Source organism: Ochlerotatus camptorhynchus, unplaced genomic scaffold (genome assembly GCF_037179485.1).
Source record: "Ochlerotatus camptorhynchus isolate MF236.1 unplaced genomic scaffold, CSIRO-AGI_Acam_v1.1 ptg000010l, whole genome shotgun sequence".
Classification (NCBI taxonomy): domain Eukaryota; kingdom Metazoa; phylum Arthropoda; class Insecta; order Diptera; family Culicidae; genus Ochlerotatus; species Ochlerotatus camptorhynchus.
The window spans coordinates 2180501-2194273 of NW_027040502.1; the positions used below are offsets into that span (position 1 = coordinate 2180501).

The following is a 13773-nucleotide window of genomic DNA, read 5'->3' on the forward strand; positions in this document are numbered from 1 at the left end:
ATTCTAAAACCTTGATAAGCCAAACACTCAACCACTGTTCTACCCCGACATGGATGTTTTATGTGGCCAGGTTCTTCTTAAACCAAATGCTTCGGATCAAATCACATGCCAATTGATGAGAATTTCCCTTAAAGTTGTCGGAACTTCCGTAGAGATCCCGTAATTTTCCTGAAATGCTCAGAACTTCCTCGAACTTTACGTAACTTCTGAATGATTTTTAAGGTTTAGTAAATTTTTATCGACTTTTCGATGCTCTCTGGATTTCCCTGAAACTTCCATAAACTTCACAGAACATCTCTGGACTCTCAGAAATTTCCTGGTCTTCCCTGAATTCCACAGAACTTCTTAAAAGTTCCCACAATTTACCTGATAGAACTATCCTGAAGTTGTTTGGTCTTCCCTGAAGTATGCTACAGGAATTTCCCTTAAAATTTCCAAACTTTTTTGAACTTCTTTGGATTTTCCTGAAGCTTCAAACATTCACTAGATGTTCTCGGAACTTCTCTTAAGTTGCCACAATTTTCCTAATATTCTTGAATCTTCTCTGACATTTCCGTTATTTTTCTAGAATTCTCGGAACTTCTCTGTCGTTCCCAGAATTTTCGGAATTTCTTTGAAATTCATCGAATTGCCCTGAATTTAATAGGAACTAATACTTCAAGATCTTTAAACTACTATTAGAGAATAGACTTTCCAAAAACTGTCGGAGCTTCCCTGAAGTTATTGTATCTACACTAAAGATCTGAACTTTCTTCTCTTCATTCTTCAAAATTTCTAAACTTTCCTGATCTTCTATGGACTTCCCTTTAGTTTTTGGAACATGCCTAATGTCCAGGAAATCATCATGGAATTTATAGAACTTTCCTGAAGATCATGCAATTTTCCAGTGTTCATCTCTAGAATTATCTGAAATTGCAAGTTCCCCTAACTTCTCGAAATTAATGTAACTGCTTTAAAGTTATCCGATATTTCCCAAAATACCCTAAGTTTCACTAAAGTTAATAAAATTTCTCCTTAATTCCTCTTAACTTCTCAGAAATTGTCTGAACTACCCTGAAGGTCTCGGAACTTCTTAAAAGTTCTTGCAGTTTTCTAAAACTAATGGAACTGCCTTGAAGATCCCTGATCTTTGCTGAAGTCTTGCATTTTTTTTTTCTTAAATTTTCGAAGTTGCTCTGATGTTCTCGGAACTTTGCTAAAGTTTTCGGAAAATTTGCTGAGGTTGCCGGAACTTTAAAGTTTCTGCAATTTACATGAATTTAATGGAACTGATGTTTCCTGATGCTCTAGGAGCTTTCCTGAAGTTCTCGAAATTCTCCTGCCTAGAAATTGATGTGTAAGCTTCCTGAAGCTCTTGACACTTTTTTAATGTTCCCACAGTTTTCCTCATGTTTTCTAGACTTATGTGAAGTTGTCTAGACTTCCTTTTAATTCTTAAGATATTCCTGAAGTTCCTATTACTTGGAAGTTCCTCGATCTTCTCTGAATTTAATTGAATCACCTGCATCATTCCAGCTGAAGTGTCTACAACCAAACGTTGCGAACCGTATTTTGATATTCTAAGAAAATTATTATGATTTTGCTCTAAAAAGCTTGGTTCCTGCTGGGCTACAACTCTGGTTGATTTTCAGAAATTACATACATTTTTGAATAACGGTCACTGTGTAACCACACAAGTTATTCGTGTTCTGATTTTACCGCGTGGGTTTTGTTGTTTTTTTCAGAATTTTAACTTTAAATTTTCTCCACATAAAGGCTAACTAAACGTAAACTGGTACGCACAAAAAGACCTGTAATTTGTGATTCGATAAGTTTAAAAAGTCCATTAATGGTTGTTTTACAGTACTTTTATTAAATCTTCAAAGTTACAGCATTGGATGGTTACATTTCTCCAGTTCGAACGAAATCTCGAACCTTCCTCTTGATGGAGCCCATCAGCGCCCGTACAATGGAAACGGACATGGAATCAGTGAATTTCTTCCATTTTGCCCGGATTTGCTTGATGTCCTTGAAATTCCGGGCAATTGGGGACAAAATCGATCTTGTTGGCAACATACCACTCTAGAAACACCTTGGACTAGTGGCAGCTGGCCAAATCGGGCCAAAAGATGCCTTTTCCCCTATGCTTGCTGGTGAACGGCAATTCACGCTATTCCAGGCATTCTTCGATGTAAACTTGGGATGTCATCGTCGAGGATGTGACGAATGGCCAAAACTGCAAATTGCTTGCCAAATCATGGCCTTATTCGCGAACTTGTCGGCAAACACGATCTTGAATCTTCCAGGCACACCCTAAAGTCCAGTCGCGATGTAAAACTTTTGACCGGGAAGCTGCTTAAAATCGAGTTTGACATATGTTTCGTCAGCGATCACACTTTCGTACAAGAGCCTCGCACGCTTTTTGGCCACTGATGTGTACTGGCTTTTTCGAATTGTATCCTTCCTTGGCAAGGACGTTCCGCACCGTGCTGGTTACTTCTGTTAAGTTCCTACAATTTTCGTAAAGTTAATTGGACTGCTCTGAAGTCCTACAAACTTTCCCGATGATTTTGGAACCTCGCATAAATTTTCACAATTCTTGAAACTGCCCTTAAATTAATGGAATTGTTATAAAGACCTCTGAAGTTCTCTGGACTTTCGTGAATTTCTCGGAACTTCTGAAATGTTTCCGAGATTTTAACTTCTGAGATGTTTCCGAAATTTTTCTGAAGTTCTCTAAACTTCCTTGCACTTCTTTAGACTTCATTGAAATTTTCGAAACTTGGTGAAGGTTTCCAGTGGAATGGTTCTAGACTTTACTAAATTCTGCCTTGAAGTTCGTGGAGCTGCTCCAAATTTACAAAACTTCCCTTAAGATCGCTGAGCTTTCTAGATTATTTCTGGATCTCCTCTTAATTTCTAGGAACTTCTATTAGGTTCCTGCAATTTTCCTGAAACTGCCCCTTACTGCTCACAGGATGGCTGGAAGCTTCTTAAAATCTCATTTGTCTGAATTCTATTGAAATTATCATCACGATTCCCTTATGGATTCTCTTCAGCAGACCCACTGAATTCTTCTCAGATTTCCTTGCAAATGCTCCCAGCAATTTCTTGAATTTGTCATCAACGTTTCTTAAAACTCATCTTAGGTTTTTTCTCTGATTTTACTTCAAAATACTATTGGCTTTCTCCACACAATTTCCATGCAATTGTCATCAGAGTTATGATGGAACTTTACTCAGAATTATCGTGGAATTTTCTTTTGAATTCAAAAGAAATTCGCCTCACACTTCCCTTTAAACTTTTTTTTTTCTGAAATTCTAAGGCAGTTCAGAAGTCTAAAGGTATTCTGAATTCCATGGTGCTTCAACAAATGCTAGGAATAATCAAATGCCTTTTAAATTCTCCATAAAAAATCTTATGAATTATCCTCGAAAATGATAAGAACACAGGATAAGTGTGCCAGTTATGATACTAGTGCTCAATTTTTGACCCTAAGGCCTAACTCAGATTTGAAATAAATGTTGATGGTTTTGTTTGCGTAGATAAAGGTTGAACACGAAAAAAAACCGGACACGGAAATCTTGTTGGGGTTTAAAATACGATTTATTTATCATAGTTCAATGTAACAGCTATATATTAGTAGGTATTATGCTTATTATAAGACCATTGTTTCAGTCTTCCTTCTTACCATAGGCCATTGCTCGAACTTTTCTTCATACACGGCCCATCATCTTCTGCACGAGCCCTGTTCCCACTTGTTTGGCTCCCAAATTCCATTTCCGCTTGAAATCCTTCAGGTCAATTGCAGTTTCACCCTTTTTGTTAAGTATGTGCTTCACACACAGTTCCAGAGTATTGACCGGATTCATCTCCTTGGGAACCACTGTGACGCCATTTTCGCTGTACCACTACTTGTGGTGGAATTTCAGTAGTTTCAGCTTGTCAAGTCCAGCCAGAATAAACAATCCACCTCATGCTGCTCCAGAAAAGGCAGTAGTCTCTTCCGCAGGCACTCCTCCTGCTAAATTTACTGGTTCATGGTCCCAGAAGTAAGGAAAATTTCGCTTTTCAACCCACAACTGCAGATTGCTTGCCAGAAGACAAGGAACTTTTTGGGGAATTTCGATTGCTTTTTGAATTTACATTTTCCGGGACACTCTTCCAGTCAACCGAGGTATAAAATTTCAACGTGCTTGCTCCGGTGAAGCCATGGTGTAAACTGCTACTTTAAATCTCGTATTTTTATTTGCTTAAGGAAAACTATTTGGGAGTGAATAGCTCTCCAATCAGAGTTCAGGATAGGAAAAGCATGACAATTACCATTGCCGGCCACATCCATCTTCTCCATTACGGGTAAAGGAAGAATATTGTTGGTGTAACATTTACTAAACGAGAGGCCAACGACTCACCGACGCCCCCATACATGCTACGGAGTTGGATAGTTGGGTAGGAGATGGGTCAGGATTCGCTTAAGCAGGCGATGCGACCATGGTAATTGTTTTATTTTGGAGGAGCTTGGGAGTAAACCCACGATCTTGTACTCAGTAAGCAAAAGCAGCAGCTACCATGCTAGCCGAGCTCAACAATTTAAATTTTGGGACATTATTTAGTAAAATTTCCATGAATACTGGTTAAAATATTATGTAAACTAATAAAAAGCATGGGTCTCACCCAAATGATCTGCAATTAGTCGACCGCCTCGTGATTCCTAAGATTGTTCTCCCAAATGAATCACCATCTCCATAATCTTGACATTAAGAAAATCCGTCCCCACTTGCTGGCCTCGGGAAGAAGTGCATCGGGATAAACGCACCGGCATTGCTCAGTGTCACTATGTACCTCCTGATGTTGGCCCACTTGACCCATGATTACCTTCAATTCCTCGTTTCCAATCAGCTCAAACTGCTGCCGAGAAACTGCACTTTCTATCCACTCTCAGATTCAATACTTCCAATACGAAAAACCACAATTTTGCTAGAAACTTCACATTTTTTTTTATTTTAATCACGAAAGAAAACACGGATGCAAAATTCAAACATGTCATTTCTTCAACCCAACCTACTTCGATCAGTACTGTATATTAAAATTTTCATGATAACGAAAATGTGTATCTGGCAAGACGACTGAAATTCTTTGAAAATCCAGATTCATCTGGAATACTGGCAACTTTGTTTGTAGTTCCAAGCTTACACACACAGACATCTACCCAAAAAAACGCAATGTTTTGAAACGATCGACCCACACATGCTCTGCAGACTGCGCTGCGCCGCACACGTGTGATTAAGATGTTAGAAGAAGAGCGATCCTCGCGATCAATCGCCGCCAACGAAAACGACGACGACGACGCTAAGTTATGCCATAAGCGCTTCTAATTTGTTCGAATCCAAAGTACGTTCGAGCGAGCACTTGCGGCGCATTCCCCTACCACTCATGAATGTGGATCTAGTCCAAAACCGATTCGAGTGGCGAAACTGCAAACGCATGCAACCACCACGTTTGAAAACAACGGCGGAATGACTAATCCCTTGTCCGTCCGAGAGAGCGCTGCTGGTGAGGGAGAGGGATGCTCAATTGGAGTAACTGAATTTGCATAATTTAGACAAATCGAAATCTACACTGAACGTTCGCTAACTGAAAGGGACGGTTTCAACATTTGAGAAAATCCAACTTGACTTGCAACCAAAAATCAATTAGACAGTTTTCAAAATAGGGCTACAAACAGTAGTTATTTTTACACAAATCAAAAAGTCCCTACCAGTGAGCGAACGTTTGGAGTTTCAGTTTTTTTATATAATTTTGGCGTACAGCGAGAAAATAGATCACCCCTATGAATCCTCCAAAAAGCCAAACAATGAAAGTGAAATTAATTTGCAATGGCTTTTGCTTCACCTGCTACGCCACGCTGTGCAAAACTGCATACCACGCGCCGCGGACGTATGACTCCATATCCAAGCAAGCTGCGCTTGGGCTCGGGTGCCAACGAACGAACAACGCCGTGCGTTCGTCGTCGTCGTCGTCATCGTCGGCGGCTGTAATAGGTAAAGCATATTAAACACCAATCAAACTATTACCAAAACGGCGGACAGTAGTCGCGTGGTGGTGGTGGTCACTCCGGATTGCCTTCAAACTAGTTACCCCTTGTCCGTCAAACAGGCTCAATCGATGGCGATCGCCAATGCCGTTTCGATTCTAGTACTACCTTTCTCGGCTGTATCGTTCTCTGGCTCACTGGCAGCGGTGTTGGCCTACTTGGTTCTGTCAGTTCGGTAGCAGCCGTTTGTGAAGACCCTCAAAGAATGGCCCATTCCAGCAGCGAATCCTCTTCTTCGGCCCTCACAAACGCCGGCAATCATCCCGAAGATCTAGACGACGGTCTTGGTCTATCGCAGAAATTTGTCTGGATTTCGTTGCCCTTCCAGTGGTTTGGCCGCATCGGCCGGCTCTTTATGGTAGTTCTCTAATCACGTATCGAACTTTTTCTGAACAACAATTCTAACAGGACACCCTTTTATGTTCTCCGAATCTTATTTTCAGAGCTACGGAACGATCCCCTCGAAGGAACAGCTGCAGGCGTGCGGTGGCCAGTGTCCGATCTGTCACGACAATTTCAACTCGCCGGTGCTGCTCGAGTGCAATCACATCTTCTGCGAGCTGTGCGTCGGAACCTGGTTCGATCGGGAACAGACCTGCCCACTGTGCCGGGCCAAGATCGTTGACGACCCCTCGTACCGGGACGGGGCGACCACGTTCTTCTTGCAGCTCTACTAACCGAACCGGGCAGAAGAACCTAGCGATTCAGTGCGTGCGTACGTGCGTGTGTTACAGTGAAATCGTGTATGACGGAAAGGTAGACGAAGACGGATGCTTCTACTAGTGGTAATTCACTCGTACACGTATATTAGTTTATTCTAAACAGTTTACTTCTTTTATTTTAACAGAAATTTCGAAGCACAAAATTGCTTCTCCTACAAGAGCCTACGGCTCTTGAATTAGCTCCTACGTTGCTATAGCCGCACTTCGAGCAGCCAATTGTTAGCAAATATATGTTTTATTTAGTTGAAATTTCAAATGCGCTAAATATTCCAAAAAAAACAAGTTTACAAAAACATAACAGGTTAAGATATAAACAGAGAACCGTTTTTATTGTGTTTGTTAATATTTAAAATTAATTCAAAAACTTACCAGAAACTGAAGAGATAGTGCTGCACAGGGAAAAAAAATAAAGAAAAGAGAGTTTGTACAAGCGAGGACAAGAGTGAGAGAGAATGCGAGTGCGTCAAAATTGAGAAACGATGACTGAGAATTGAAGAAAACAAACAAAATTGCTTGCTGCGCCTACTGAGTGTTGTAAGCGGTAAAAGCTGTTACTAATCAAAAACGTAGATACGCAGTAGAGTGGTGAACGAAGAGCACCGATTTGAAGAAGTGAGCGACGAACAGTTGAATGGACATTGAGGAGATACATTGCGCTCGAAAGAAATGAAAAAAAAACCACGTCAAGAAGCAGCAAACAGTAACCTATACCTAAACCATAAATATGAACAATATTTTCAAAATAAAAACAAACATTACTAGTTTCGATATTATTGTTAGCTATGATATAAAAAAAAATGTTGCGACCTGGTTACGATAATTTGGAGGAAAGAAACGTCCATCAGGTGGTGAGCGTATGATAAATAGGTTATCATTGTGATTATTTACTGGTGCGAGGCACTTGAATGTGTGACTGAGGTGTCGCCATTAGACGACGAACTTGGAAGCGGTTAATGATCGTCCACAGTTGGATTAATTAGCTTACCAATTCGGTAAACCGTTTGCAAAAACTTTCTTCTCAATGGTCTGTGAATGTGTCAATCTACTTTTAGTAAAACTTGTTGCAAATGTATGTCAGGAGAAATTTGAGCGACTTTCGATTGGCATATGTACCGAGCACATCTATGACACAAACGTCATTCCCATATACTTTGTGTGAAGCCGAAAAATCCTGGTTCTCTGGTTCGATTTTACGTCAACATTTGACAGCTGCTGCAAATATTCGCAAGCAAGCTCTGTTCATGCGTGATACGTTGTTAGGAAAGTTTGTCGCGAGCAGGGGGGAAGATTTTTTTATCTCTTTGTTGTGCCATAGGCGCTGTTTACTGTGTTTAACAAGAATTATCGTTGCCTAAAAAAGAAGTGCATTATAATTGGATGTGATAGCAGCATTACTACATTAGTAAAAACTTTTAAAGCGATATAACCATGCGGTACACATGAATGTAGCTTAAAAACGTGTTATCAACACTAACACCACCACCATCGGTGGCAGCTTCAGCGAGTACTAGTCTTGCCAGGGATGTGGTACCGAGACATGAATTCTAAAGATCTCAGCCATAAGCGAATAAAAGTTAGATGAATTTTATATTGATTCCCGAACCTCTCCCGTCGACTCCTTTATGGCGGGGTGGTGTAGGAGGTAGCACTCGAGACGCCGGTTGTCATCATGGTCCGGAACATTATGCATGTGTCCAAGAGCGATGTATTCTTGGACAAAGTCTGCTGGTACTGCGATTTGAGATCGGCTGTTTTCTCCAACATTTGCTCTAACCATCAGAAACATCGAATGGCATTCGTTTTTGAATCCCCAAGCATCTGTTCAAAGTGGAGATGTTTAGCCATTCAACCAGCTGCAGCGGCACTAGGTACTGCGATCCCGGACCAAAGAAATGACTGGTTTGACGGCGAATGCAAACTGTTAGTAGAGGAGAAGAATGCTGCAACACCGCACGAGATTGAATGTGCAGCGATACAGACAAGCGCGGAACAGACAAAACTCGGCTTTACGAAGAAAGAAGCGCCAGCAGGAAGACCGAGATCGCGAGGCGATGGAAAATCTGGACCGCATAAACGACACACGGAAGTTCTACGTTGCGCAAAGACTACGTGCCACAAACCGATATGTGAAAGGACTTGGACGGAAACCTTCTCACGAACGAGTGTGAGGTGATTTGAAAGGTTGCAGTAGTATGACGAGCACCTCAACGGTGATGCAGCAGAAAACGAAGGTGGCACGGCAACAGACCTTGGAACACGCGCAGAAGACGACAAACTACCGGCCCCTGATCTTCAAGAAGTTGAGGAGGAGATCGGTCGGCTGAAGAACAACAAAGCAACTGGTGTAGATCAACTACCAAGTGAGCTATTAAAATACGGTGGTGAAGCACTGGCTAGAGAACTGCACTGGGTAATTAACAAGATTTGGCAGGAGTGGATAAAAGGTGTCGTATGTCCAATCTACAAAAAAGGATTGCTGCAACTACCGCGCGATCACAGCGCTGAGTGTCGCCTACAAGCTACTCTCCCAAATTCTATGACGCCGCCTGTCACCATTTGCAAGAGAGTTCGTAGGGGGCGGGATTCATGGGTGCCCGCGCTACCACGGACCAAATTTTCGCGATTCGGCAAGTTTTGCAGAAATGCCGCGAATACAACGTGCTCACACATAATTTGTTTATCGATTTCAAATCCGCATACGACACTAAGGCGGAAGCGTACATCAGACTGAAAGCTTAGGCGGATTGCACTTGCCATCAACGCATCGAAGATAAAATACATCAGAGGAAGTGGTTCTAGGGAACACAATGTTAGCCTCCAACCCCGAGTTCAGATTGAGGGTGAAGACATCGAGGTGGTCGATGAGTTCGTGTATTTGGGTTCACTGGTGACCAAGCATGGGAAAATTCATTCACTCGCGCGAGCACCATAACCCTCAAAATAGGCATCCTTACCTACAAAAAGATTGCCGAAATTCTTCCAACCAAGTGACTCTGCAGGTCGACTCAGAACTGACAGCAGTAGAAGGAAAGAAGGAAACACTGAAAGGCAGCCGAACAATTTTCTCAACCGAGGGAGAACCGGATTGAATGCGTAAAATCCAAATAGCCGAATCAGATAGTTTTTGGCTCACTGATTTAAATCAGTTGAATTGGCGTCTTGCAGTGAAACTTTTCCAAGCTTTCGCCACCTACATTTCGAAGTGAGAACTACTAGAAGGAGGATAGCACAGACAAACAGACATAACACTCGCAAGTTGTTCATCGAACAAGCATTTAACGGTCAATTTAAACATATCGTAGTTGGTAGTACCGCCACATGTGGCGCGCATAGTCAATTCCCTTGCGTTTGAAGTTTACACACTACCGCCATCTGTTCAGCGTACTACCCACCACAGTGTACTCAACAGATGGCGGTAATGTTTTAGCGACGATGTTTTACAGTGAGAAATATTCAATGTGTTATGTCTGTTTGTCTGTGAGGATAGTTTTCAAATTTTCCAAGTAAAACAGACGCTTTTTGGGGCAAATCGGTCCATAAAGAAAAACTAATAATTTCCCGTGGAAACTTTTGCTTGAATCGTGTAAGAAAACGTGTTTGAAAACTATTTGTTATTATTTCGGTATGGATCGGAGATGTTTTCATGACAAATTATGCATAACAAGTTTGCACTCACAGGGAGAGTTTACCTCCTGCGCAGCTGCATTTTTTCAGAAAATGGTAAATATGTGCGATTTTCACTTAGATGAAAGTGGAAATTAAGTGAATTTACTTAGAAAAGGTTGTATCATGCTGGTGGTAATACAGAATTTATTGTATAGGACGCCAATATTCAATAAATGTTCATTTTGGCCTTTTTTATGCAAACATATTGATACTCACAATTTTCGACGGAAAACGCACCGGAACTTGATTTACTCAACACGCACCATACTATAAAATGGTGCTAGATGGTCTTCAAAGTGATAACAAGGTGACAAATCATCTTTATTTTGAGTAATTGAGCAATTTACTTCTGTTTACCATCATATTGCAGCATTGATTGAGCCGTGAAATGAAATGAATATGAAAGTTCACATGGAAAGTCAAAGATGCGCATCAGTCTGATCGTAAAAACGTTTTCTTCTTCAATTCGAATGTTATATTGGAAGGATTTCACGCAAGCTTGATGAAAATTATGATTTAATTTTATATGCAGTCTGTCAACATTATCATCATCATGCAGTGGCGACATCTGCGTTGAGCTTTTGCGGCAATCTTCCAATTGGACACGTCAGTTTTTACGGTCTCTATACCGGCCGTTAGCTATGCTTTCGAAATTGTTGGAGAAAATGATCCTTCGGAGACTTGATCCTGGGTCGAATCAAATAACTTGCTTTCAAATACACAGTTTGGGTTCCGCAAGAGCAATGGAACAAACGATTGTCTAGCGCTGCTTTCCACTGGCCTTTGCGCACAAGGAGCAATTGGCTTCAGTATTCTTGGACATTAAGGGGGCTTTTGATTCAGTTTCCCTTTGAAATTCTGTCAGACAGTCTGCACAGATGTGGACTTTCTGCAGTTTTAAATAATTGCTTGTAAAATTTGTTGTCAGAAAAGCAAATGAACTATTCCCTTGGACAACTGACAACTTCCAGAATTAGCTACATGGGCCTGCCCCAAGGCTCATGTCTCAGCCCTCTTCTTTATAACTTTTATGTCAAAGATATCGACAACTGTTTGGCAGAACAATGCACGCTAAGACAAGCTTGCAGATGACGTAAGAGGTCCACATGTCGTGGACTCGCAAGGACCACTGCAAAGTTCCTTAGATAACTTGTCTTCTTGGGCTAGGGATCTAGGGATCGAATTCTCGCCGCAGAAAACTGAACTGGTAGTGTTTACTCGAAAGCGGTACCCAGCCCAAATGCAGCTTAACCTTTTTGGCCGAAACATTACCCAATCATTGCCTTTCAAGTGCCTTGGGGTCTGGTTTGATTCAAAGTGCACTTGGAATACCCATATTACGTATTCGAAGCAAAAATGACAAATGGTGGGGTGCTCATCCGGGAGACCTCATAACGCTTTATTAAAAAACAATACGCTCTGTTCTAGAGTACGGCTCTTCCTACTTTTTCTCGGCAAGAAAGAGTCACCTAACAAAATTGGAACGAATTCAATATCGTTGTCTGCGTATTGCTCTCGGCTATATGCACTCAACGCATAACATGAGTCGAGGGTCTGGCAGGAGTAACACCTCTTCAGTTTCTGGGAGCTCTCTCTCTCTCTAGGAATACTAATCTAATGCGAAGTGACGACCATACTTACCTTACTTACCAATAAGGCTATGGCTTTGTTGTCCTCTGCTGTCCGAAGAAGTCGTCACCACTCTACTCGATCAATGGCCGCACTTTGCCAGCCTCGTAGTCTGCGAAGGGTCTTCTTATTGTTCCTGTTGGATCGCTTTCGAGCACCATTTTCACTGGGTCGTCGTGCGGCATTCTTACGACGTGCCCAGCCCCCCGTAGTCGCCCGTTTATTGCAATGTGAACGATGGATGGTTCTCCCAGCAGCTCCCATTCGTGGTTCATTCGCCTGCTCCACGTTCCGTCATCCATCTGCACTCCACCGTAGATGGTACGCAACACCTTCCGTTCAGCATAGTCCAGGTCTGATGGCCGTAGAGGACCACCGGTCTAATCAGTGTCTTGTAGATAGTCAACCTCGTGCGGCGGCGAATTTTATTCGACCGGAGCGTCCTCCGGACTCCAAAGTAGGCACGATTCCCTGCCATAATGCGCCTTTGAATTTCTCTGCTGGGCTGAACACACAATCTCGATTTATGCGAATCTACCACCACTACATATAGTCAGATATGTGTCTTCCAGACCGTGCTCACTTCACCAATCGCTGTTCCTCAATTGCAATTCATGGGAATCCCGATCAACTTCAACCCATTATTATCCCGCGTATTTTTTACTGAAAAGCACCAACACGGCAATGGCATGAAAAGATATTTTACAGACGGGTCCCGTCTCAATGGATCCACTGGCTTCGGTGTCTTCAATGAAAACTCTAGCAACTTCTGCGAACTTCAGGAACCTTATTCCGTTTTGTTTGACGCTTTTGACGTTTTCGGATCAATCATAGAATTCTTGGAATACTCCATACTTCCACGGAACTCCTTGCAAGTCGCTACAAATTTTCTAAAGTTAATAGGATTATTGTGAAGCTATCTGATCGTCCTCGAAGTACTCGAAACTTCGCTGAATATCATGAAACTATCTAAATATATCTAAATTTATTAGAAGTTATTCGATTTTTTTTGCAGATATCGCTGCTTGCTAGAAGTTCTCGATTTTTTTTTAAAGTTAATGGAACTTCGTTGATGTTCTTTAATCAACTAAGCAAAATTGTCACATTTTAAGTTCTTGAAATCTCCATGATATTAATCCTTAAAATACTCTCACATTTTCCGGATGTTAATATAATTATCACGTTCCAGAATTTCTCGGAGCTTTGCTGAAGTTTCCGGAAATTCCCTGAGTTTCTCGAAACTTCTTTAAGGTTTCTATAATTTCCATGAAATTATTTAAACTGCCCTTTGATTCTCTGATCTGTCTTATCTTGTCTTGTTGTTCTCGATGCTTCCTAAAGCTCTCAATTCTATTGAATATTTCGGTTCTGCTCGGAAATAAATGGAATTCCCGTAAACACCTTTAAATTTCCCGGAAATTCTCTGGTCTTTTGTTAAGTTCCTGAAATATTTCTGAAGTGATGTGATGTGATGTGAATGGAACCCACCATCAGTGCAAGGATTACCAATGTCTGCAGATACTTTACCGGTTGTAAAGTTCTGCCTGATGGTTTGTTGCAGCAGGGTGAATAAGTTTCATTGAAGACCTTTGGACAAAACGACCAGATGGCCATCTGTAATCACGTGACAAGGGACTGGCAAATCCACGAACCCTCATCCAGTCAACAAATCCTTTGATTCCC

The 13773-nt window shown here is 41.6% G+C and overlaps 1 protein-coding gene across 2 annotated transcripts in view; it reads left to right on the forward strand.

Annotated features, from left to right (window-relative positions):
• Positions 1-7360, forward strand: part of LOC135699914 (RING finger and transmembrane domain-containing protein 2) — a 37047-nt gene extending 29687 nt beyond the window's left edge. Inside the window, exons 3-4 of one of the 2 annotated variants that reach the window (XR_010517563.1) lie at positions 6517-6858; positions 6921-7360. Coding sequence is in view for 1 of the 2 variants with exons in the window: in XM_065220254.1 (XP_065076326.1) it covers positions 6517-6750 (234 nt within the window). In the remaining variant the exon portion in view is untranslated. Of the gene's footprint in view, positions 1-6516 lie in introns of both variants that reach the window. The other variant, XM_065220254.1, reaches the window with a different exon arrangement.
• The last annotated feature ends 6413 nt before the right edge of the window (positions 7361-13773 follow it).